The sequence below is a fragment of the Chiloscyllium punctatum genome, chromosome 9 (genome assembly GCF_047496795.1).
Source record: "Chiloscyllium punctatum isolate Juve2018m chromosome 9, sChiPun1.3, whole genome shotgun sequence".
NCBI lineage: Eukaryota > Metazoa > Chordata > Chondrichthyes > Orectolobiformes > Hemiscylliidae > Chiloscyllium > Chiloscyllium punctatum.
In genome coordinates this window covers 75,959,814-75,987,363 of record NC_092747.1, presented here as the reverse complement: position 1 = coordinate 75,987,363, position 27,550 = coordinate 75,959,814, and the positions used below count along the sequence as shown (strand labels likewise).

General features: G+C 40.6%; 1 protein-coding gene across 6 annotated transcripts in view; it reads left to right on the top strand.

Moving 5' to 3' along the window:
* Window positions 1-27,550, top strand: part of fam76b (family with sequence similarity 76 member B) — a 79,206-nt gene that overhangs the window by 37,940 nt on the left and 13,716 nt on the right. For 5 of the 6 annotated variants that reach the window (XM_072577853.1, XM_072577851.1, XM_072577854.1 and 2 more), the window contains 4 exons: window positions 133-180; window positions 6,605-6,688; window positions 16,406-16,541; window positions 16,932-17,033. In XM_072577853.1, coding sequence (XP_072433954.1) covers window positions 133-180; window positions 6,605-6,688; window positions 16,406-16,541; window positions 16,932-17,033 — 370 coding nt within the window. The remainder of the gene's footprint in view (window positions 1-132; window positions 181-6,604; window positions 6,689-16,405; window positions 16,542-16,931; window positions 17,034-27,550) is intronic. The other variant, XM_072577852.1, reaches the window with a different exon arrangement.

Sequence of the window (27,550 nt, the reverse complement as noted above, 5' to 3'; positions counted from 1 at the left end):
ATTTTATCCGCTTAACAATCTGCATGCCAAATATTGCTGTATGTTAAATTGCTGAACTGAATTTGTACTTCTGTTTTAAATGAATAACCTTGTTGGAAAAGTTAACAAAGAACACCTGACTATATATTTCAGAATTGGCAGCCTAAGTCCAGAGCAGCAGCATGGAGTTTGGAAAATGAGGTAATATTTAGCTGTTATGTTACAAAATCTTTTTACTGTCGTGTATTTGTAAGATTTATTTTAAATTTTACTATTTTCTCCCTGACCACCTTGTTAATCTGGAAATATTTATTGTATTATCTTTTGTCATGTTTTCTCATGTTGAAAAACCCATCTATGTACTTATGGAATCTAGACTGGAAGAATGTTATTGTATTTCACTGAAGTGTACAAAGAAAACCTTATTGACTATTTTTTCCATGTAACAATTGTATGATTCACAATGTATTGCTCCTTCCTAATTGTGTTGAATTTGATAATCATCTACCTCATTAAAGTATCTGAACAATTTGGGAGACCAGATAACCTTGTATATTAAATATTGTTTCCTTCTTTTGACTTGTTGCAACATGTGCAGACTGGTTAGTTAGAATGCCATTGTCTTTTCTTTCTACTCCATTAAGAATCTTGACTGAGTACTATATCATCTCATTTGTTCTTAATTTAGCACTAATTTTCAGTTGCAGGCTTGGTTACTACAAGAAAGTTGAAGGATATATTCTGAAACTAATGGTTGCTTTTCTGATACTGTAATCAAGATGTGTTATTAGAACAGTGCTACAGGAGATAACACTCTGATCTATCATTACTTATGACCTTCATTATGATGACTATAGCATGTAAAAGCAAAACATGATATGCAGTACCTTTCAAACTGATAAAAAGTTCCAATGGACTCGATGGAACATTATCAAACAATGTATGATGCACAAACACACAAGAAGCCTAGTCAAAGAGAGGCTTAAAGGAAAGCGAAGAGTCATAAAACTTTTGTCAGAGAATTCCAGAGCTGAGCACCTAGACAATTCTAGGCACAACTGACAATATGGAGCAACTAAAGATTCGCGTGCACAATTGCAGACTTTTGGAACTGTACGCCTGGAGCAGATTGAAGTTCAGATGAGGCTATGGAGGGATTTAAAAACAAGCATGAGAATTGTTAAATTGAGGCATTGCCAAATTGGGTCAGCAAGTACGATAATAGTGTGTGAACCAGTTTTGGTGTTACTTTGAATGTGAACTTTGCAGATTTGGATGTGCTTCATTTTATGTGTAATGGAGGATAGGATGCTAGCCAAGAGAGCACTGGATTTGTGAATTCAAGTGGTAATGCAATATGTATGAAGTTTCAGAAAAGATGAATTGAGGAACTGCAGATACAGGCGATTTAGGGCACAGGTGATGGGCAATTTATGCAGTTTAGAATGTGTTTAAAAATAATTTTGTTGAGCTGTAGCCAAGTTGGTAAAGTTAGCAATGGTGGTTAAATTATTCAACTTCAAATTCTACGGAGTACTAAGGTCAGTTATTTAACGTTCTGTTATTTTAGATCATAAAGTTTTTTTAAAAAGTCATTGATCATTTAAAATAGGATTGCATTGATTTTTACCTGTACTAAAAATGGCAATTAGTCAGTTTACAATTCCATATTATACTTAATGCTGATTTTCCTACAAAAGAGATGCTGCCAAGCTCTGTAATCTTATTAAAACTCCTTCAGCTTTATCTTAAATTTTCTGGAATCCATCCTCATGTATAATCATTTGTATGGTGTATTTCTTTTGAGTGTAATTGAGCAAAAATTTAATTCTCATGCTCAGTTCAGTAGGCTTATTTTGTGTCACTGCTTGACAACCAAACAAAAGCATGCTTTTTGAAGAAGTTTGTTTTCTAACAGACTTAGGAAAAATTACTTTAAATTCTTGTGAAACTCTTTGTATATGTACAGGTAGCCAACAACTTTTAATTCTGCATAGATTTTAGTCTTCATTATGGAAGTACTTGTTCTAAATTATTTTATTAATTTTCTTTTACAAATAGACACTGTATTTCACCTGTGTGATTTAGTGGCAGTTCAGGCTTCCTCCAATGTAGGGCTTATTTCTGTCATCCTTAACAACTGCCTCAGCTTTGAGCATTTGTGTTTGTTTTTACAGCTATTTCTGTGAAGCTGTATAAGCTCAAAGGGTGAGTAACAGAATTAACTCCACCAAATTACACAACAGCATCAAAAACATTTGATTTAAATAATAAAATGTGAAGAACAACAGTACATAAAGACTAAATATTATGTACAGAATTGCTGTATACAGACTATCAAGGAAGAAATCTGTACATTTGTTGATTTCTGAGCTGGTCCTTGTTTCAATGTTTTATGCTTTAGAGCTGCTGGTTAGAGACGGCTTGGGCGCAGCCATGACAGTAAGAACAAGAAGAGTAGGTTCCGGTCAGCATAGTACCCATAGGCTGGAAGTTCTTCATATTCCCAAAGCATGAAGCACAATAACAAGGGCAACTGATACTTGTATAGGGTAGGTATTCAAACTGGAGTGGGGCAGGGCGTAATGTTGGTGGGGGAGAGGCAGATTTGGCAGATTCCAGATTGTTTTAAGCATTTGCTAATTTATGAGGACTTTAATTTCCCTCTTGTGAGGATATACGCTTTCTGCAATGGTGGCATTGTTTTACTTCTGAGTAGTCAGTGTTCTTTATCAAGCAGTCCACCACTTACCTATGCAATGAAATATTTCTTTAAAACCTTCAGAATTAAGGTGATAGACTTGCCAGATGTCTTGGGTTTCAAAAAATTATTGACTTCTTCATTTTTAAAATTTACAATTGAGGAAGATTTGAAGAGTTAAAATTATCTTAAAGGAGATGACAAAGCGATTTTTAGTATCGCAAGCTTTTAATTAATTACCCAATTTATACCAGAATTAATACATTTTTACTTCTGCCATCACATTTAACCTTTCCAAGGCGTCTTTTTTCAAGACGTCTTGCCTAACTCTGGAAATATTGTTTCCTTTTGCACCATTTCTTCAGTTCCTGGAATTCACTCTAGCACTGCTGTCTTTTTCACACCTCACGTCACTGATCTTTTTTTTGCTCACCACCAGACTGTGTCTAACTGCTAGATGCAATCCCTGAACCTTTTATTATCCTCTTACTGTGTATCAGAGTCATCATCTTCCAATCTCGTGCGAGTAATCTCTCTTTCCTAGTCAATACCAGCAATACCTCTACCCACTTCCATTTTTGTACCTTGCAAATGTTTTGCATTTTTCAGCTCTTCTCATTGCCAATAGTACACGCAAACTTCATGCACTGTTAATAAGTCCAGGAGTCTATCTTCGGTAGCCTGGGAAAATTTATGTACTGATGTTTCACTTGGCGATTAGTGTGATTTAAAAACGCACGCTCACTTGAAAGTTTGTTCACTTTTTCACCTATTGAAATAGAAGGCTGAAAAATCAGATTTGTAAATGCTGCTATTTTGATTTATGTCCTCCAGTACCAATTGTGCATTATTATAAAATATACCCTTTTATTATATAAAATATGCTCCAATTTCTTACCTTTTTTGATTTGGTTAAGATACGCAATTACAAATTAGTATTGTAACTATTTCATGATACTTTAGCTGATATGTAAGTGGGCACTTGTAACGTATGACAGCCTCCAGTAAAGCATTTGTTTTGTTTTTCAGTTTATTTTGAAAATTCTAGCATTTTTGTGTATTCTTTTTCACGACCAGTGCTTTATTCCCAGTATTTTAAAATATGCCAACACATTAAAATATCATTGTAGAATTATCGCAATCCAGAAGTAGGTCATTTCACCCATCTTGTCTGTGCTGCTTCAAAGGAGCAATTTCACACTCTGCTATGGCCCTCCCTATCTCTGCTCACTCTTCCTTTTCAGATATTTAAAATATTTATTAAATGTGGAAGGAGGCTGTTATCTTTATGGAAAGCAAACAAGTCAGCCTATTTTCCAGACATCTTTTTTGTTCAATAAATTGAAGATTTCTGTCCCTACTACTTATTTTGGGCATTAGGTTCCTGCCTCTCTGGGTACAAAAACATTTCCTCATTCTCCTTCTGATCCTCTTGCCCGTCACTTTAAATCTATGGCCCCTATTTGCTGATCCTTTTGCTTGTATTTAAAAAAAAATGGCTCTTTATATCTACTGTATCTAGGCACCTTGTATTCATGAGCACTTCCATCAAATCTCTCTTTAGTCTTCTCTGTCTCAAGAGAAAAATCTCCAGCCTATCCAATCACTTTTTTATTAACAACAACTTTGCAGTCCTGGCAGCATCATTGGAAATCTCCTTTTTGTAGTGCAATTATATATTTTTCTGAAGGTGACCATGAGTGCACTTTGGTTCTTGAGTAGTGGCCTAACTAATGTTTTATTTAACTGCAGCACATCTTCCTTCCTCTTCAATTTCAATAAGTCAGGTATTGAAGAAAATTTCTGCTTTTCTAACTATTTTATCAAATTGTTATCCAGTATCTATTAAAAGATGTCATCTTTAACAAAACGATCTAAATGTTTACAACACTGATTGTTTATAAGCTAGTTAGTCCATAATGTTTGTGCTGGTTGACAGAGCTACCCAAATGTGCACCACTTTCCTGTTTTTGGTCTCTGGATCTGCTCATGATACCTGCAAGAGTAATTGCAATGACTTAAATCTTTGATCCTCTCTAACCCTTATTAATTCTATCTTGGCTATAATTATCATTTTATACATTTCTGTTGAATTATCTCTCCACCACCTCTGTTTCAAACAAAAACCAACCTTGCCCTACCAGTCTGTCTTCATAGCTATTTTGTACAGTACAATTTAGATATCTATCACCATATTCATAGAATCTAAACCTGAAAATACAAATATTTCCTTAACACTATAATAACTTTATTTTACTCGCGCCCATCACTGGGAGGGGGTTGAAATTTCTTTGGGCAGTGATGCTGTGTAGGTTTGTAAATTTTTCATTGGCAGGTTGTGTTTTAGACTATCACTTGTTGAAGGACACTACACAGGTGTCAGGCTGTATGCTGCCTGCTCCTAGGGAATCTACATAGTTTGTACAGTATTGTGAACAATTTTTTTGGTTATACTGACCACTGCCATAGGCAATCTACAAAATGATGAATTAATGTAGATTAGTGTTGGTTGCAAAATAATAATGCATTTTGGAAGTGAGATGATGTATTCAATCAATTTTGATTCTGTTCCTGTGGCATATAACCACCCACTCAACCATGCTCACCACAAGCTGGAATAGAATAAATATAAAGAAGAGTCTAGATGTGATAAAGGTAATTAACTCTGGAAAGATGTGGAGGCCAACAAATTATCTTTTCCAACTTGGATACAATGTAGGAAAAATACTGGTAGGAAAAATGGATTTACCATTGGCTGACAAAGAGAATATTACACTTTCATCTTCACTCCTTAGTTATCAAAACAGAAGTAAACAATATTGAAATCTAAATCCTAACTTGAGTGGTGTTAATGGGAAAATACATACAGCCTCAAATGTTTACGTACAAAAATGATGAGTTTGACAGTGGCTATAGATCTTTTCCTGTTGACAATTTGTTGTTTGTTACAGATGATAATATGCCACTTTAGTAGCTGTGATGCTAGTGTCCCAAGTATCCATAGTTTCTCTGTCTCCTGTGCGTCTTGATCTTAATTTGATATGTAGGATTCATGGGAAGAGGGAAGGTGTTACAAATGTGGTAGAGGGAAATACTGTTTCTCTCTCCCCCCCTGTCCTCACCCCCGAAAAAAAATATTGGAGTTTGAACATGATGTTTGAGGTTAGGTAATCTTAAAATAAAACCTTGAAAATGGATATCAGGCTCAATCTGATAAATTCTAAAGTGGTAGACTGAGTAGCCTGGATCTTGCAGTTGCTTCAGAGATGGCTTATTTCTAGATTTGCTTCCAGATCTCTTAGTCATAACATTTCCGTATAAGATTTTATTCATTTTTGATTTTTAAGTACGTGAATAAAAAATGTTTGGAATAGGGGCCAAGGCGCAGGCAGGTGGAACTAGTTTAGCTTGGGATTATAGTTGGCATGGACTGGTATGACCGAAAGATCTGTTTCTATACTCCACGATTCTGGCTCAAAATTAATTTGATTTACCCAGAACACATTGACCTAGGATTTGAATCCCTGTTTAAACCTTTTGAATTTTGATCCCCTTGATTCACAATTGGCTTTAAATAGGCATCAAGAGGTGAGATATTTGCTGTGATTAAAATCTAAGTTGTTTACTTCGAGCTTAATAACTAATCTAGATTTATAGCTGTACTGTGAATGGGATATAAAGTAGGATATTTGAATCTGCTCTTCCATGCAGTGAGATTCCTTGCTTAGTATTGTTCCTGCCCCTATATCCAATGTTTCAATGTATTTCAATTACGTTTTATAGGTTTATATTGAATTCAGTTCACTGAATTCTTTTTTTTTAGCTTGATGCTTCAGAACTGTTTTTATTGCCTTTTACTACTTCTGTTTTACTGTCAATAAATAGAATTTGTTTATAATTTAATCATTATCTTTTTGTTTACAGCCATAAGTCATCGTCATCTAGTATTCAAAATGAAGCTCCAAAGAAAAAGCCAAAACTTGAAACAAAGCCCTCCAATGGAGACAGGTAAGCACTGGGAATTAGACTTCATCATATTATTTGAGATTGGAAGAGTTTGTGTATTTCATATGATGTACAACATATTCAGTCAGATATCAAAGTAGCAAATCTCAAAGGCACCTAGCTTAGCTTTGCTGACTGACATGATTCTCTGGAATATTTTGTGTGATTTTGGTTTCCATACTGAAGGAAATACTCCTCTGAGGGAGTACAGTGGCAGTTCACTATCCTGATTCTGAGAATGGCTAGGCTGTTCTATGAGGAAAGTTGGGTTCTATTTCACCTGTATTCACTGGAGTTTAGAAGGATCAGACGGGATCTGACCGAAACTTGCAAAGGGCTGGACAGAATAGGTATATTTTCCTGGTTGGGGGAGTCTATAAAGCTAGGTTTCAGTCTTATGATATGGGCTCAGCTAATGAGCATCACCGTGGGAAAATATTTCATCACTCCAAGGTTAGTGAACTTGTGGAATTCTCTATCAAGAAGCTGCAGAGTGAGTCACTGACTATATTCAAGAAATAGATACATTTTAAAAGCATCAAGGTGTAAGGAGAGAAAGGTGGAGTATTGTATTGCAATAGGGGATCGACCAAGGTCATTTTAAATGACGAAGCAGGCTTAAAGGACGAAATTGCCTATTCCTGCTCCTAGTTTCAGTTGTTAACTAATTTCATTGAGGTGCTGCTGAAGTCAGCAGGTGATGACTAGGTGGTGATAGCCATGCATAAATGTTGAGCCTTGGGTCGCATGCTTGACAGCAACTGAATTGTATTCCACTAAAGCGGTTCAATGCTTCTAGACCAGAAGAGGTTTCAGAGATTTTTGTTTTAAATCCGTACCTGCTGTGGTTTGATATTCTAATGCAATTAAAGTTATGAAATTGAAAATTACATTCTCCTGTTGTACATCTGCCAAATAATTATGCTAATTCCAGGACTATCCATAGTCCTGTAGTCCCTGTTGTGCAGAAAGAGGCCATCTGATTCATTGAGTCTGCGCCAATCCTCCAAAGAACATCCCACCAGCACCACACCACACTTCCCCGTAACTTCACAGTTACCACGTCTGATCCACCTAGCCTGCATAGCCCTGGACACTTCAGGGCAATTCGGCATTGCCAGTGCACCCCACCTGTATGTCTTTAGACTATGGGAGGTAATGGAAGTACCTGATGAAAAATTAAATATTATCTTACAAAACAATATTAAAAGTCTTGTATCTTGTAAATCAATGACTCTTGTATTGCTGAGTTGTAAAATATTATTGCTCAAAATTTATCTAAGGTTATGACATTGATATGGTCTTTAGATTGTTATTAAAAATTGGTTGGGCAGCATATGTAAATTTTTGGAAGATATTCCATGTGTGATCTGCCTGAAAATACCACATTTCATGTAACTCAACTCTTATAATGAGCATGTTGGTGGTATACCCATTAAAATTGCTGCTTTGTAGAGCCTGGCTAATAGGTTACTCTCAAAATTGTTATCTGAGCAGAGAGGGCCAGCAGCTACAATTTAGTATTAAGAGTACTTGTAGTTGTGAGGATTAATGAAGTTAAAGTGGTAAGACCTGGCAAGTGAGATCCAAATCATAGTCTGCTGCTCTTGCTTGATGTGGGCATTTCCAGTGCCCAGGACCTGCATGTGTGCAAGAAAGGTCTCCAGCTACAGCGCCTGGAAGCCCGGGTTTGAGTTGTAATAGTGTCTCGGGACACTGTGTGGCACATTCACAAGGTACTATGTTTCTTCGATGGCATATATAGAACATAGAACATAGAAAAATACAGCACAGTACAGGCCCTTCGGCCCTCGATGCTGCGCCGACCGAAGCCTACCTAACTGACACTAGCCCAATAACCTCCATATGCCCGCTTGAATGACCATAAAGAGGGAGAGTCCACCACTGATACTGGCAGGGCATTCCATGAACACTCAACCCCTAACATCTGTCCTATACCAACCTCCCCTTAATTTAAAGCTGTGTCCCCTAGTAACAGCTAGGTTCTCACTGTCAACCCTATCTAAACCCCTAATCATCTTGTACACCTCTATCAAATCTCCCCTAAACCTTCTTTTCTCCAATGAGAACAGCCCCAAGTGCCTCAGCCTTTCCTCATACGATCTTCCGACCATGCCAGGCAACATCCTGGTAAGCCGCCTCTGCACCCGTTCCAGTGCCTCCACATCCTTCCTATAGTATGGCGACCAAAACTGTACACAATACTCCAGATAAGGCCGCACCGGAGTCTTGTACAACTGCAACATGACCTCAGGACTCCGGAACTCAATTCCTCTACCAATAAAGCCCAGTACGCCATATGCCTTCTTCACTGCACTATTTACCTGGGTGGCAACTTTCAGAGATCTGTGTACATGGACACCAAGATCCCTCTGCTCATCCACACTACCGAGTAGCCTACCATTAGCCCAGTAATCCAACTACTTGTTACTACTACCAAAGTGAACGACTTCACACTTAGCTACATTGAACCCCATTTGCCACCTTCCTGCCCAGCTCTGCAACTTATCTATATCCCGCTGTAACCTGCCACATCCTTCTTCGCTGTCCACCACTCCACCGACTTTCGTATCATCCGCAAACTTGCTCACCCAGCATTCAAGCCCCTCCTCCAGGTCATTTATAAAAATGACAAACAGCAATGGTCCCAAAACAGATCCTTCTGGAACACCGCAAGTAACTGCACTCCAAGATGAACCTTTACCATCAACTACTACCCTCTGTCTCCTTCCAGCCAGCCAATTCCTAATCCAAACCTCTAATGCACCCTCAATGCCATACCTCCGTAATTTTTGCAGTAGCCTACCATGGGGTACTTATCGAACGCCTTGCTAAAATCCATATACACCACATCTACTGCTTTACCCTCGTCCACTTCCTTGGCCACCTTCTCAAAGAACTCAATAAGGTTTCACAAAACCATGCTGACTATCCTTGATCACCTTATTCCTATCCAGATGTTCATAAATCCTATCCCTTACAATTGTCTCTAAGACTTTGCCCACAACAGAAGTGAGACTCACTGGCCTATAGTTACTAGGGTTATCCCTACTCCCCTTCTTGAACAAGGGGACCACATTCGCTATCCTCCAGTCTTCTGGCACTATTCCTGTAGACAACGACAACATAAAAATCAAGGCCAATGGCTTCGCTATCTCCTCCCTAGCTTCCCAGAGGATCCTAGGATAAATGCCATCAGGCCCAGGGGCCTAATCTCTTTTCACCCTTTCCAGTATTCCCCAGACCTCTTCCCTACGTACCTCAAGGCCATCCATTCTAATCACTTGTGACTCAATATTCACATCAGCAACAATGTCCTGTTCCTGAGTGAATACTGACGAAAAGTATTGATTTAGTGTCTATCCAATCTCCTCCGCCTCTACGCACAACTTCCCACTACTATCCTTGACTGGACCGATACCTACCCTAGTCATCCTTTTATTCCTGACATACCTATAGAAAGCCTTAGGGTTTTCCCTAATCCTACCAACTAAGGACTTTTCATGTCCCCTTCTCGCTGCTCTTAGCTCTCTCTTTAGATCCTTCCTGGCTACCTTATAACTCTCAATCGCCCCAACTGAACCTTCACGCCTCATCTTTACATAGGCCGCCCACAAGGGATTCCAATTCCTTATTAAACCACGGCTCCCTCACAAGACCCTTTCCTCCCTGCCTGACTGGTACATACTTATCAAGGACACCCAATAGCTGCTCCTTGAACAAGCTCCACATATCATTTGTGTCCTTCCCTTGAAGCCTATTTTTCCAATCCACACATCCTAAGTCATGCCTCACCGCATCATAATTTCCCTGCCCCCAGCTATAACTCCTGCCCTGCAGTGCACACTTATCCCTCTCCATCACTAGAGTAAAAGTCACCGAGTTGTGGTCACTGTCCCCGAAGTGCTCACCTACCTCCAAGTCTAACACCTGGCCTGGTTCATTACCTAGAACCAAATCCAGTATGGCCTCACCTCTTGTTGGCCTGTCTACATATTGTGTCAGGAAACCCTCTTGCGCACATTGGACAAACACTGACCCATCTAATGAACTCTAGCTATAGCTTTCCCAGTCAATATCTGGGAAGTTAAAGTCCCCCATAACAACCACCCTACTACTTTCACTCTTCTCCTGAATCATCCTTACAATACTTTCCTCTACGTCTCTCGGACTATTAGCAGGCCTGTAGAAAACTCCTAACAGGGTGACCTCACCTTTCCTATTTCTAACCTCAGCCCAAACTACCTCAGGTGGCCATCGTCTTTTCCACCGCTGTAATACTATCCTTGACAAGCAATGCCACACCTCCCCCTCTTATACCCCCACCTCTGACCCTACTAAAACATTTAAACCCTGGAACCTGCAATAGCCATTCCTGTCCCTGTTCTACCCACGTCTCTGTAATGGCCACAACATCGAAGTCCCAGGTACCAACCCACGCTGCAAGTTCAAAGTGGTCACACCACAGACATGAAGTGAATGGATGAGCAGGAGGGCTGAGCAGGAGGGCTAAGCATGTAGTGCAGGAATCGCCTGTGGCTATTCCCATGCAAAACCGTTATACCATTTTGGATACCGGTGAGGGGAATGGCCAGCATTCAAATTCATGGCATCATGGTTGGCTTTGCTGCAAAGGGAAGTAGAAATAGCCTAAAAATGCAATCGTGAGGGGGACACAGAAGTGTTTCTGTGGTTGCAAATGAGAGTCTAGGATGGTGTGTTTCCTCCCTGGTGCTAGGGTCCTTGAAGTCTCTGAGCAGATGCAGGACATTCTGGAGGGGGAGGGCAAACTGGTAGTGGTCTTGGTACATGTTGATTCAAACAATGTAGTTTTTTTAAAAAAGGTATAAGGTCCTAAAAACAGAATGTAAAGAACTAGGACGAAAGTTGAAATGTTGGGCCTCAAAGGTAGTTGTCTCAGGCTTACTACCAGTGCCATGAGCTAGTCAAGAGTAGAAAAGGAAAGATATATAAGATGAACACGTGGCTGAAAAGTTGGTCTAGGGGGAGGGTTTCAGATTCGTGGGGCATTGGGGCAGGTAATGGGAAAGGTTGCACCTGTACAAATTGGATGGGTTATGCCTGGACAGAACCAGGAGTGAACTACTGGCATGGCTACTTGGTAGAGTGATTAGGAGGGTTTAAAGTAGTGTGGCGGGATATGGGAACCGAGGAAGAGGGAAGTAGATGCTGAAATTGAAGAAGAGGTAGAAACCAAGGAAAGCATGACTAAGCACAAGAACAGACAGGGAAAAGCTGCTGAAAAGAACAGAGGGAGTGATCTTAAATGCATGAGTTTCAATGCGACAAGTATAATAGGCAAGGTAGATGAGATTAGAGCTTTGGTTAATACTTGGAACCGTGACATTATTGCAATTATGGGGACTTGGCTGAATGTCCCAGGATTTAGATGTTTTAGGTCTTATTAGAAAGGGATGTAAACATGGGGGGGGGAAGTTGCATTACAGGCAAAAGAGTATCTCACTGCTGTACTGAGGGAGGATACATCAGAGGGCTCATACAGTGAGGCAATATGGATAGATTTCTGGAATGGTAAAGGTGAAATCACAATGCTGGGGGTATATTGCAGGCCTCCCAACAGCCAGTGGGAGATAGCAGAGAGAATATGTAGACAGACTTTGGAATGATGAGAAAACAGCAGGGCTGTTATGGGTGTTTTTTTTAAAATTCCCCTATGTTAACGGGGGGTCATGTCATGCTGGGGGTTGGATGAGCCAGAATTTGTAAGGACCATTCAGGAGGGTTTCTTGACACACTGCGTGTACACCCCAACCACGGAAAGGGTTATACCGGACTTGGTTTTAGGAAATGAGCCAGGCTGAGGTGTCAGTGGGGGGGGAAGCATTTCGAGGGAAATGACCATAATACTGAGAGTTCTAAGATACTCCTGGATCAGGATAACGACAGTCCTTGGCTGAAGGTATTAAATTGAGGGAAGACAAACTACAACGGGAACTGGAGAATTTTGGTTAGAGGTGGCTGTTTGAGGGTAGATCTACATTGGACATATAGGAGTATTTTAAATGGCAGTTAAGTGTTCAGGAGTGGCTCGTTCTTTTGAAAATGAAGGATAGATGTGGAAAGTTATGTTCTTGGTCGAAAAGAAAAAGAAAGCATGTGTAATGTTGAGGAGAATGGGAACTGATGAACCCCTTTGAAGTTTATAAGGAAAGTAGGAAAGAACTGAAACAAGAAAATAGAAGGGCTAAAAGGCGTCATGAAAAGTCATTAGCAAACAGGATTAGGGAGAATCCCAAGGCCTTTTGTAGATTAGATTAGATTAGATTAGATTAGATTACTTACAATGTGGAAACAGGCCCTCCGGCCTAACAAGTCCACACCGCCCCGCCGAAGCGTAACCCACCCATACCCCGACATCTACATCTACCCCTTATCTAACACTACGGGTAATTTAGCATGGCCAATTTACCTGACCTGCACATCTTTGGACTGTGGGAGGAAACCGGAGCACCCGGAGGAAACCCACGCAGACACGGGGAGAACGTGCAAACTCCACACAGTCAGTCGCCTGAGGCGGGAAATGAACCCGGGTCTCCGGCGCTGTGAGGCAGCAGTGCTAACCACTGTGCCGCCCAAACACACACATGTGCCCAACTGCACATGCACAACCATGCACCGTCAAAGGAGGGAATCAATGCATGGAGTCAGAAGAGATAAGTGGGATCCTAAACTAATAATTTAGTTGGTATTCGACAAAGTGAAGGAATTGATAGGGTAGCCGGAATAATTCTGGAAATTAAAGTCCTGTGATCCTCACATTGTTGTAGGGAATTTATTGGAAGAAATTCTCTGGGACAAGGTCTATAATGGACTTATTAGTGAGAGACAGCATGGCTTTGTGCAGGGGAAGGTCATCCCTCACTAACTTGATCGTGTTTTTTGAGGAGGTGATGAAGATGAATGAGGGAAAAGCAGTTAATGTTTGAGCTCAGTGGTTAGGACTGCTGCCTCAGTGTCAAGACTGGGCGCCTCCTATCAGAGAGCTTTAGGGAACAGCTCCGGGATACCCGCACCAATCAACCACACCGCCCCGTGGCCCAACATTTCAACTCCCCCTCCCACTCTGCCGAGGACATGGGGGTCCTGGGCCTCCTTCACCGCCACTCCCTCACCACCAGACGCCTGGAGGAAGAACGCCTCATCTTCCGCCTCGGAACACTTCTTCAACCCCAGGGCATCAATGTGGACTTCAACAGCTTCCTCATTTCCCCTTCCCCCACCTCACCCTAGTTCTAAACTTCCAGCTCAGTAACTGTCCCCATAACTTGTCCGGACTTGTCCGACCTGCCTATCTTCTTTTCCACCTATCCACTCCACCCTCTCCTCCTTGACCTATCACCTTTATCTCCTCCCCCACTCACCCCATTGTACTCTATGCTACTTTGTCCCCACCCCCACCCCCACCCCCACCCCCACCCTCCTCTAGCTTATCTCTCCACGCTTCAGGCTCACTGCCTTTATTCCTTTTGCCCAAAACGTTGATTTCGAAGCTACTTGGATGCTGCCTGAACTGCTGTGCTCTTCCAGCACCACTAATCCAGAATCAGTGTCAAGGACCTGGGATCGATTATAGCCTCGGGCAACCATCTGTGTCGAGTTGGCACACTTTCCCCATGTCTGTGTGGGTTTCCTCTGGGTGCTCCGGTTTTCTCCCACAGTCCAAAGATGTGTAGATTAGGTGAGTTGGCTGTGCTAAGTTGCTTATGGTGTGCAGGGTTATGTGCATTATTCAAGGGTAAATGTCGAGTAATAAAGTCTCGATGGGTTATTCTTCGGACGGTCGGTTTGGACTTGTTTCCACACTGTAGGGATTCTATGTTGTCGATATGGATTTGAGTAAAGCATTTTCTCAAGTTGTCTCAGTTCAGATTGGCACAAAAAGGTACGGCCATGGTATCAGGATGAGCTGGCAAGATGGATAGTCATGAGAGACAGGTAGTGGTGGAAGGATGCCTTTTGGAATGGAGATTATGACTAATTCCCTAAGAATTCTTTCCAGTAGCTTCCTAACTATCAATGTGAGCCTCATTGGTTTTTTAGCTTCTTGGATTATCTCTATTTCCCTTCTTATACAGCGGATTAGCTACTCGTCAGTACTCTGGGACCACTCCAGTGGCTCGCGAGGCTACAAAGATGTTGGTCAAGGCCTGACCAATCTCCTCACTTGCCTCTCTTGATAATCTGAGGTCAATACCATAGGGGCGTGGGGACCTTAATGCTCTTCAAGAGATCCAACACCAGTTCTTTCCTGATTCCACTTCTTTGCTGATTTCGAAATTCCTAGCATAATAACATGCTACACACAATTCTCACTATCTCCATATTTTTCTCCTGGATGAATATCAATGCAAAGTACTTACTTAAGGTGAAAGATTTGAAGCTCAGGTTAAGGTTTAGGGTGTAGGTTTGCTTGCTGAGCTGTAGGTTTGATATCCAGACATTTCATTACCTGGCTAGGTAACATCATCAGTGGCGACCTCCAAGTGAAGTGAAGCTGTTGTCTCCTGCTTTCTATTTATGTTTGTCCTGGAAGGGGTTCCTGGGGTTTGTAGTGATGTCATTTCCTGTTCGTTTTCTGAGGGGTTGATAGTTGGTATCTAGATCTATGTCTTTGTTTATGGCGTTGTGGTTGGAGTGCCAGGCCTCTAGGAATTCTCTGGCATGTCTTTGCTTAGCCTGTGCCAGGATAGATGTGTTGTTCCAGTCGAAATGGTGTTTTTATTTTCCTTCGTGTATAGGGCTATGAGGGAGAGAGGGTCGTGTCTTTTTGTGACTAGCTGGTGTTCATGTATCCTGGTGGCTAACTTTCTTCCTGTTTGTCCTACGTAGTGTTTGTGGCAGTCCTTGCATGGAATTTTGTAGACGACGTTGGTTTTGTCCATTGGTTGTACTGGGTCTTTTAAGTTTGTTAGTTTTTGTTTGAGAGTGTTGGTGGGTTTGTGTGCTACTAGGATTCCGAGGGGTCTTAGTCGTCTGGCTGTCATTTCTGAAACTTCTTTGATTATGGTAAGGTGGTTAGGGTTTCTGACTGTTTTCTCTGCTTGTCGTGGTTTGTTCTTGCAGTCCGCAGATTCCTCACGTTAGTTCCAGTTCTGTGACGCCAACTATTGCAAGTAGCCGTGAGAAGACTTTAACCCTGATCTTAAGTTTCTCTGATCAAATTAAATCCCCTTGAACTCTTTCCTGCTATATGGGTTTCTGCTGAACTCCACTTTCATGTATAGTGAATTACTTTAAGAAAAATGACTTCTTTTTTAAAAGTCATTACTTTTTTAAAATGATAAATACAGCATTTTGATAAACACAAACAAATGAAAATGATCATTAACTGCCTTATGCTAGTCGAGGGAGCTTGGTAATCTGATTTCTATGTATTTGGATATTATTATAAATTTATGAATGTCTTTTGGTACAAACCAAGAAGGGTTCTGCTTAATGTTTAGATTTAAAATTGCGTCTTTAACAGACCCTCCCTGCTATATTAAAGCCTTGAACTCAATTACAAGCTGAAATGCGAGGGTGCAACTTCAGCGCACAGCTTCTTGGCTCATAGAACATGCTTCCAAATGAAGGCAACCTGACATCTTAAAGTAACATTATGGTTTTGGGAAGTTGTGATTTACTTTTTATATTAAGCAACGTTTTCTTTCTTACTAGCAGCTCATTAACCCAGTCAATGGATTCTGGTGGGACAGACAACTTTGTAATAATCAACCAATTAAAGGAAGAAGTGATGTCTTTGAAAAGGCTTCTGCAGCAGAAAGAGCAGACGATCTTGGAAAGAGATAAAAAGGTAGATTAAATGCTAACAGGTATAATGCATTTATATTTGCAGCGGTTTATGCTGAACTAATGAATTCTTAAAAGGACAGCATTGGGGTGCTTTTTGGCTCTTGTGTTTGTGAGTAAGGGAAGAGTAAGAAAAACTTCAATCACATTCAGATTGCTGTCTTGTGCTTCCAGCTGGAAAGCTTATGTATATGGTATGACATGAAACTTATTCCTCTATGATCTCAAAACTTTATAATGTTGCCTGGACAAAAGGTATTCTTTGTACAAATGCGCCAGTTGATTTTTTTTTTCAGGGAAAGAAATTGGGAATAACAAAGTTTAAACAATATAACATTCAGTGGGATAAACTGAGGTGTTGCTTTTCAAATGCTTTTTCTTTCCCCATTGAAAGCTGACTGAGTTGAAGGCAGATTTTCAATACCAGGAATCTAATCTTAGAGCAAAAATGAACAACATGGAAAAGGCACACAAAGATGCGGTGGAACAGCTACAGGTATTTTTCTTTATTTCAGTACTTTTAATTTTCTTCTGTTCCCTGATTTTTAACATGACTTGAGAGAATTTAGTTAAATAACATCTCAGTTTTTAAACTCTGATAATCTCAGTATTTATTTGACATGATTTGCGTTGCCTGGTATAAATGCTACATGCTAGTTTCCTGATCCAGCGATATTTAAATTTAAATTTGCAATAAAACTATGTACTTCTCAGCTTTCTTGTTGGAAGATGATCAGAATCACTGCAAAGCTCTACTATATCTCAACTTGAAATAATGGATTCAGACCACTAAGTGAAATGAGTGACAAGCAAGCCACACAGTCATTTTTATTTATATGTTTACATCACTGTTTCCACTTAAGATTACCTTTGTTAATGCTTATAATGTTATGCATTGGCCTGTAAGAGTGACTCCAAGTCATGTCTCAAGAGGTATCCCTTGTAAAATGGAAGTGATGGAATACCTGGGCCTTGGGTCACTTCCATGGTGTGTTCCAGTGTTGTGATGCCACAGGTTGTTGTTTTCAAAGAGTAATTTGTGAACACAGGAGCATCTTCAATTTACTGAAGGTCTCCAGAGAGGCTGCCCTGTGATCAAAAAGAATTTGAAAGGTTGAGGTCATGGAGTTTTCTGCATTATCTCATTCTGTAGAAAAACAGGGTACAGGAGAACTCGATCCAACTGTTTGCCTCCTTTTAACACATTAGGCCTCAGTCCTGTTTCTACCTTTCATAGCCTCCTTCCATAAAATAAAAGCAAAAACTGCTGGAAGTACACAACATACATTTTTGGAGAGAATTTGAATTCTGGTGCAAGATCACAGACCTGAAATGTAACTGTGTTTCTCTATCTATGGATGAAGCAAAAACTGTTCATTTCCTTTTAGTTTTGTTTTTATTTCAGGGTTCTAGTACCTGTGGCATAATGCTTTTGTTAGCCTCTTTCTCGACCAGTCTGTAGCCCCTTGAGTCTTCAGGTAACTAATTCTCTCCAACCTATCAGGAATACTCTGGATCTTATATTGCTATTGAGTTGCATCTTGCTTAACTAGGCTGCAGCCTGAACCTGTCCTACCTTTCCTCATTAAACAATCCATCTATTCCAAGTACTGACATTGGAAACCTCTTAACTGCCTCAATGCATCTGCATCCTCCTTTAAAATATGCGCAATACTACTGATGTCATCTCACCAGTGTTTTGTAGAACTGAAGCATAATCTTCTACTTTTGTTTCAGGTCCCTCACAATAAGTTATAACTTTTATTAGCTTGGCTAATTACTTACTTCATTAACGTTTCATGATTCATTATTCTCCATCTCTGAATTTTGCAATCTCTCACTATTTAGATATTTTGCATCTATGTACATTTTGGCAACAAGAGTAACAATTTCAATTTTTTTCCACTACATTTTCTCTATTTGTCAGAATTTTACCCACTCACTTACCTATATTCCTTTGAGGTCACTATGTCCTATTTTCAACTTGCTTCCTACCTATCTTCGTGTTTGGAAAATTTGACAACCATGCTTTTCCATACATAGATTACATAGAATTCCCTGGTGTGGAAACAGGCCATTCAGCCCATTGAGTCCACACCGACCCTCCAAAGAGGATCTCATCCTGACCCATCCCCTACGTTACCCTATCCCTGCATTTCCCATGCCTAATCCACCTTACTTACTTACTTGTCTTTTTATGCTATGGGCAATTTAGCGTGGCTAATCCACCTCTATTTGCATTTTCGGACTGAGAGGAAACTGTGGAGCACCTGGAGGAAGCTCACTCAGACGCTGGGGGAATGTGCGAATTCCACACGGATAGTCATCCGAGACTGGAATTAAACCCAGGTCCCTGACGCCGAGAGGCAGCAGTGCTAACCATTGAGCCACCATGCTGCTTTGCATCCCTTAGTTTAAGTAGTTTATACAAATTATGGCATGCCATTCATTAATGTTGCTAACCTGAAAAACATCCTTTTAAGACAACCTTTTGCTTTTGAACAAGACAATTTTGTAACCATGACAATATGCTACATGCACTTCACAATAAGCATTTTGTATTTTGCAATAACCTTTGTGGCATCATATCAAACTACTTGTAAGTATCTCCACTCTTACCCCTTTAGCACCTGATACACACACACAATTGCAATAGGATGATTAAACATTAATTCCCCTTCACATAAAAATGTCAACTGTTTGATTACTTCGAACATCCAAAAATGTGGCCTTTATAATGGCTATCGTAATAGCTGCTAATATTTTCCCTATGGTGATTGTTGGTCTGTCATTTCCTGCTTTTTGTTTTCCTTTTGAATAAAAGAATTACATTTGCTATCCTCCAATCTAATGGGACCTTCCCTGAATCAAGCAAGTGTTAGAAAATTAACTTGCCTGGATGGGTGCAGCTCCAACAGCACCCAAAGTTTGACACCATTCAGGACTGCCTGCTTGATTGGCACTACATCCACAAGTATCCATTCCTTGGCAGTGGAGTGTATTGTCTACATAGCGCACTGTAGAAATTCACCCAAGATCATCATAACAACTTCCAATCCCTCAACTACCCATCTGTAGGGACAAGGGCATCAGGTACATGGGAACACCACCACTGTCAAGTTTCCCTCCAAGCCACTCACCATCCTGTCTTGGAAATATATTGTAGTTCCTTCACTGTCACCGGATCAAAGTCCTGGAATTCCTCCTTGGTGACATGGGATTGAATTGAATTTGCTTTGTTGTCACAAACTCGCATGAATACAGTGAAAAGTTTGCAAGTCGTCACTTACAGCATCATCTTGGGTACCTAGGTATAGATTCTTGAGTTCAAAATCTTAGGAAAGTAAAATAAAAATTCCTGCCTTACAGATCTTCAAATGTACAAAATCATGATAATAAATGAGAAAAATAAATAAATTCAGAATAACAGTCCTTCCACGATAATTCTTTTTGTAAAAGTGGGAAGAAAACCATTGTGGATCAATCCACACAGGCACCACTACCTCAAGGGCAATTCAGGACAGGCAATAAGTGCTGGCTAGCCAGCAACACCCACGTCCCACAAAATATTTTTTTGCATCAATTTTCTCACTAGCCTCTTGTTTTAAGATTCTAGAATGCAGTCCATCTGTAAAAGTTTATATATTTTATTTGTATGTTCCCTTCAATCTTATCCAATACTTCTTCCCACCTTCAAAACCAATCCCTTTGTCTTCCTCTGCTGAATCATAGCTGCTCCCAATCATCTTTTTTTTTGTAGCTAATTTCTATGCCTCTTCCTTGGATCTAACACTGTCCCTAATTTCCTTTGTTAGTCATTTTCGGGAAAAGTGGCCCAACTTATTTTCATGCTGGACAGGAATGAACAATTATTGCAATTCATCTGTCAGCTCTTTTTCATGTTTGCCCTTGCCTATCCACCATAGTTCCTGTAAGTAAGATTCAACAAAAAGGTTCATGACTGTTATCATTGTAGTTATCCTTTATTTAGATTTTGAACCCTAGTTTCTGAATCAGCTATGTCACACTGCATCTTAATGAAAAATTCTATTGTATTGTCACTTTTCCCAAAAGGTTTTGAACAGCTAGATTGCCAGTTATTTGTTTTTCATTACATGATACCAGGATGGCCTTGTTCTTTAGTTGGTTCCTAAATGTATTGATCCTATTGTTATTGTTTGGATTTTCCAAATCTATGTGCAGATTAAAATTGCCAATAATTACAGCTGTATCTTTATTACTTGCATCTCTGACTCTTTAATGCCTTCTTGTATACAGATCCCATTATGGTTTTCTCCCCATTGTTTTTTCTAAGCTGTATCAATACAGATTCCACTCACTGGAGCTAATCTCCTTCCTTACTATTAGGCTAATTTCCTCTTTAACCAGCAATGCAACCCAGCCTTTTCCCTTTTGTCTGTCCTTCCTAAAAATATTCAGTTCCCATACCTGATCACTCTGCAGCCACATCTGAAATCACAATTATATTGTACACTTGATATCAAATTAATCATATTTGCTTAATGAATTCATCCACTTTATTGTGAATCCTCTTCTGTGCATTAATGTATAAAGCCTTAAGTGTTGTCGTCTTACAAAATAATGCAAATGGTACTAAGAATTTTTATTTTGGCTCTGTTTGATTCTGACCCTTGGATCCCTTACTTATCACTACATTCACTTCCCAACCTGTCTTTGCTTTTGTCATTTCCTTTCTACTGCCTCCCTGTGTAAGTTCTCACCCCTCCTTAACATCCCCAACTTCATAAGCAAATACTTCCCCAGGAATCAGTATTCTAACTATAACAGCATGTCTATATGATGGCTAAAATCTCCTGTGACTATCACTATGTCTTTCTGACAAGCTGCCATTATTCTTTTCTCTCTGCTTCACCTTCTACCTCACTCCCACAAGTCACATTTTTTTTCCTTTATAATTTTCATCTCTATGCAAACAGTTTCGACATCCTGGTTTCCTGAAATTAAATCAATCCTCATTGTTGTGTGAATACCTTCATATAAAAACACAGCAGTCTCTCTGCCTTTTCCTAGCTTTGTGTTCTTACTAAATAAAAGTAACCTTCAATAGTCAGGTCCCATTCATGCCTTCATGTAGCTATGTCTGTAATTGTAATCAGACCACTGTTGCTTATTTTTATTTGCGCACTCTGTTCATCTGTTTTGTTTTCAAGGCTGTGTGTTTTCAGGTAAGTATTTAATTTTATCCTTTTTTATTCTTGTAAATCCTAGTCTTCTCTTAATTCTGTCTTAGATTTACTCTTTCTGTGTGTGCGTGTCTGTCTGTCTCTCTCTCCTTCCCCCCCCCCCCCCCCACCCCAAACTCTGTCATAGTTTGTTTATAATCTCCTGCATTAATACCTATCCTCTTTGAGCTTGACTCCACTCTTTGATTTGCCACATCTTTCTAGATTTTATCCCTTCCCCGACTAATTCAGCGGCATGGTGGCTCAGTGGCTAGCAGTGCTACCTCATGTTGCCAGGGTCCCAGGTTTGATTCCATTCTTGAGTGACTGTGTCTATGCAGAGTTTGTACCTCCTTCCTTTGTATGCATGTGTTTCTACCAGTTGCTCCAATTTCTTCTCTCAATCCAAAGATATGCAGATTAAGTCGATTGAGCATGGTTACTTGCCCCATAATGTAGATGGATGTGCAAACTAGGTGGATTACCCATCATAAATGCAGGGGTTACTGGGATAGAATGCCGACAGTGTGGAAGCAGACCATTTGGCCCATTAATTCCACACTAACTCTCTGAAGAGCATTCCACCCAGACCCAACCCTAACCTATCACTGTAACCCTGCATTTGGGATGTTCTTTGGTGTAGATTTATTGGGCTGAATCCCTCTTTCCACATTAAGGATTCTGCGACTCTGTAATTCGTTTTAAAATCCTGTCTGTTTCTTCTGTTATGCAGTTGGCAAGAAAACCGATCTCAGCATGGTTCAAGTGAAGGTCATCCCAATGGTTCATACAGATCCTCCTTTCCTCAGTACCTGTATCTATGCAAAATGAACTGGATCTCACTTCTCCCATGTCAGTCTGACCCATATATTGATCTCTCTCCTCTGATTTTCACAAGATTCCAGAGATTACTAACCACAGTTGCTCAAACTTCAAACATTTGCCCTGGACCAAAATGGGACCTGTGAGCTTCCACATTCTACAGTTGTAGCACACTGTCCGTCCTTTCTTTCATCCTACTAGATTGAATAAAATACTACATTTGCTTTTTATGCATTTACTAACCTTTCTACTAGTTATTAATACTATGTTGAAGTTTAGGAATAGTTTAGTCAACAGATTTAGTCAACTACAGCTTCTGTAGTTGCAAAGTAAGCGTCATTTCCTAAAATCTAAAAAGGTTAGTAGAGCAAAAGGGAAGATTTGTCTGTCCTTCCTCCTGTATTTTTATAATCACCCAATTCCAGCACTCTAATGCCTCCTGTGCTGGATCACTAATTTGGATCATTTATATGCTCCTAACACAAAAGGCCTATCTGACCCAGTTACAGAAGAAGTGCTTCCTTGATTAACTTAAGCCTAACAGCACTACCAGTAGATGCCAAATTAAACTGTACTGAAAGCTGCAAACTTCAGAATTTAAACTGGGACTTCAGGTAAAAGCTGATTATAATAAAATTGGATTTGTACAAAGGTTTAGATTTCCTTACCCACCAACTGCAAGTATTTAGTCAATGGGGTTAGTTGTGATTTGACGGTAGATTACTCAATAATGACACAACAAAAATGGTTGTCAAGGCATTGGTCAGTACTGAGACACAGAGACTGCATAACTGAGCAAATTTCCCTTTTCCTGCAAGACCATAAGACATAGGAGCAGACATTAGGCCATTCAGCCAGCTGAGTCTGCTCTGCCATTCAATCATGGTTGATACGTTTCTTATCCCTATTCTCCCACCTTCTCCCTGGAACCCTTTATCCTCTTAACAGCCAAGAACCTATCTATCTCAGTCTTAAATACAGTCAATGACCTCGCCTCCACAGCATTCTGTGGCAGTGAATTGCATAGATTCACCACTGTCTCTGACTAAAGAAGTTTCTCCTCATCTCCATTCTGAAAGGTCTTCCTTTCTGAAAGGTCTGTGGCCTTTGGTTCTAGTCTGTCCTACCAATGGAAGCATCGACCCAGCATCCACTCTGTCTAGGCCATTCAGTTTTCTGTAAGTTTCAATTAGATCCAATCTCCTCCTTCTAAACTCCACTGAGTATAGACCCAGAGTCCTCCGCCGTTCCTCATATGTTAAGCTTTTTATTCCTGGGACCATTCTCGTGAACCTCTTCTGGACATGCTCCAGGGCCAATACATTCTTCCTGAGATATGAGGCCCAAAACTGTGCACAATACTTCAAATGTGGCCTAATCAGAGCCTTATAGAGCCTCAGAAGTATATCCTGCTTTTATATTCAAGGCCTCTTAAAATAAATCCTATCATTGCATTTGCTTTCTGAACTAGACTCATCCTGCGTGTTTACCTTGACCAAATCCTGGACTAGAACTCCTAAGTCTCTTTGCACTTCAGACTTTGAATTTTCCCCCCATTTAGACAATCATCCATGGCTCTTATTTCCGACCAGTGCACAACCTCACTCTTTCCATATTGTACTCCATCTGCCACTTCTTTTCCTACTCTCCTAACCTGTCCAATTTCTCCTGCAGCCTCCCTGCTTCCTCAGTGCTACCTGTCCATCTGCCTATCTTTATATTAACTGCAAACTTAACAAGAATGCCCTCAGTTCCTTCATTTAGATTTTAATGTATCAAGTGCAAGGTTGTCCCACCACTGAGCCTTGTGGAACGCCACTTATCACAATCTCCCATCCTGAGAAGGACCCTTTTATTTTTACGCTCTAACATCTTCAGTCCTGTATTAACCGTCCCTCTTCTCATTGTTATTCATTTGTCCAGTGTGCTTGAAGTTTGACTGCTAACCCGTTCCAATCACTCTGTCCTATTTGTGTCTGTACTGGAGATTTTAATAATCTCTCCTGAGTTCTGCAGTCTTGCCTCCTCCAGTTCGGGTTTTCTAATAACCCTGATAACTGAAACCCTCTCCGTTTAGTTTAAAGCCCTGTCTGCAGCCCCAATAATGCGATTTGCTCAGACTCTGGTCCCAGCATGGTTCACATGAAGACTGCCCCATTGGAACAAGTCCTTTCTTCCCCAGTACTGGTACCATGTCAAATTCAGTCAAACCCATTTCTCCCACACCAATCTTTGACGCACGTATTTACCTGTTTAATCTTATTGATCCTGTGGCAATTAGCTTGTGGCTCAGGTAGCAATCCAAAGATTATTACCTTTTTGGTTTTGCTTTTTAATTTAATTCTTATCTGTTAATACTCCCTTAGCAGAACTTTTACCTTCCCACTCCAAGTTCCTCTGCAGCCCAGGCCAGATATCCTGAACCTGAGCACCAGACAGACAACACAACCTTAGGGACTCTTGAACCCGTTCACAGAGAACAGTTTCTATGTCTCTAACTATATTATGCCCAACTCCAGCAATGTTTTTTCTGTCCCCACTTGAATGGCTACTGCACTACTTTCAGTTGACTCATCCTCCCTGTAGACCCCATTCCCATCCACACAAGGAGCAATACTCTTGAACCTTGGTCAAGGACAGAGGTTAAGGCTCCTGCAATGCTACCTCCTGGATCCCTCTACCTGCCTCACTCAGCCACACCCTCCTGTCCCTGACAACTGATGATGGCTCACCGGGAATAGATAAATACACTGTCAGTGATACTTTAGCTACAAATTAATAAAATACAGGAGCAAAAAAAGTGAGTGGCACGGTGGCTGCGTTAGCACTGCTGCCTCACAGTGCTAGGAACCCAGGTTCAAGTCCACCCTTGGGCAACTGTCTGTGTGGTATTTGCACATTCTCCCTGTGTCTTCATGAGTTTCCTCCAGGTGATCCAGTTTCCTCCCACAGTCCAAAGATATGCAGGTTAGGTGGATTGGCCATGCTAAATTGCCCCATAGTGTTCAGGAATGTGTAGGTTAGGTGCATTAGTCGTCGGAAGTGTAGAGTAATACAGTAGGGGAATGGGTCTGGGTGGAATACCTCTTCAGAGGGTTGGTGTGGTCTTGTTGAGCCAAATGGCCTGTTTCCACGCTATAGGGATTCTATATTCCACACCATGCCACACCACACCACATACTTGAGTTAGATAGACTAAGGAGTGTGATTCGCTTGACTGTGACTCCGCGTCCCGTTTCCCCCCCCCGATGTATTACAAGGTTTGAAGCTCACACTCCAGCTCCTCGACTTTGAGTTCTTCCAGCAGCCAACATTTACTCTAGACACGGTTACTGGCAACCACAATGGAATCCACTAACTTCCACATCATACAGAAACAACACATTACCTGCCCTTATTTTATTTAGTTAGTTTTGAATTTGTTTTTCTTTTACATTTTAACTGGTTTTGCATCTCTACTTATGCAATTTAAAACCAATAGGTAAGTTGTATCCAATAAATAAACATTCAAAGTTAGCAGATCCCTTATTAGCTAATCCAATTACAGCCCTCCTGTCATGTCACCTTTCAGTTTCCCACTCAGACTTTTAAACTCTTCCCAGACCGCTCTCCAATCTGCTCCTATCCTGAATTGTAGGCCCCACATGGTAACTTTTATATATAGCTCTCGCTCAGTTTCTCTCCTGAAGCATGGTGACAAAAGTCAACAGGTATTGCCTTTAGTAGTAAATGCCAAGGTTCTGGAGGAGATCAGAAGCACTTTCAGTTTAAATTCTGAAGTTTGTAGACCTATATAATGTAGTGATTGGGAGGTCAGATACGTAGATTTAATAGAATGAGTTTCCTGATTGGGACTGTTAACCATGTTAAATCAGGGAGTTCTGGCTGACTGATACAAACAGGAGTGTCAGGGATTCTGCTCATTCTAGGAGCTGGCTCTGAGCTTAGCTGATCAATGTCATGTGTTATGCACGTATAAATAAAGGGTGACTTTGTAGAGGTATTTCAAATAGAGTTTTAATTAGGCTTCAACTGAAAGTGCAGTTGTGCTTAGTTAATCAAGTAGGCAGCTCAAACCAATTCCTATGTAACTGGGTCAGACAGCTGAGGGGTGACTTTTTATACAGGTTTGTAAAATCATGCAGGGTATAGGAAAAGCAAGGTCTTTTCCCTAGGGTAGAGGAGTCCTAAACTAGAGGGCACAAGTTTAAGGTGAGCGGGGAAAGATTGAGAAAGTACCCAATTTTCACAAACCGTGTGGGTCTGTGCATGGAAGAGCTGCCAGAGGAAGTGGAAGATGCAGGTACACTTCCACCATTTTAAAAAATATTTGCTCAGGTACATGAATAAGAAGGGTTTAAAGTGATATCAGCTGAATGCATGCAAATTGGACTGGTTCTGTTTGGGCTACCTGGTTGGCATGGATGAGTTGGACCAAAGGATCAATTTCTGTGCTGTATAAATCTATATGGGTTATTCGCTAGCGCTGTTGATGACACCTTCTGTCACTTTATTGATCATGAGTAGGCTGATGGGGTGGTAATTGCCTGGTTGGATTTACCCTCCGTTTTGTGTAAGGAATTCAAATGGGCAGTTTTCCACATTTTCAGAAAAACTGTACTGGAATAGCTTGGCTAGGTGTGCAACAAATTCTGGAGACGGACTGCCAATTCCATCCTCTGTGAAAACAAAATTAGTCTGTTCGAAACCTCATCACACATCTCCATGTTTAGCTTCTGACCACATAATTGAGCTATTGCTGATACCACATTTCCACTTGTAACCAATATCCTGGGGGGTAGGTTTGCTAGCACTCTTCGGGGGGGTTTAAACTAATTTGGCAGGGGGATGGGATCCGGACTTGTAGTCCAGCAAGTAAGCTAGCTGTGTGTCAGGATGTCCAAGACTGTAGGGAGGCTGTGGAGAAGGTAGCACTGACAGGGACGACTTGCTTACACAGAGATGGGCTCAAGTGCGTATACTTCAA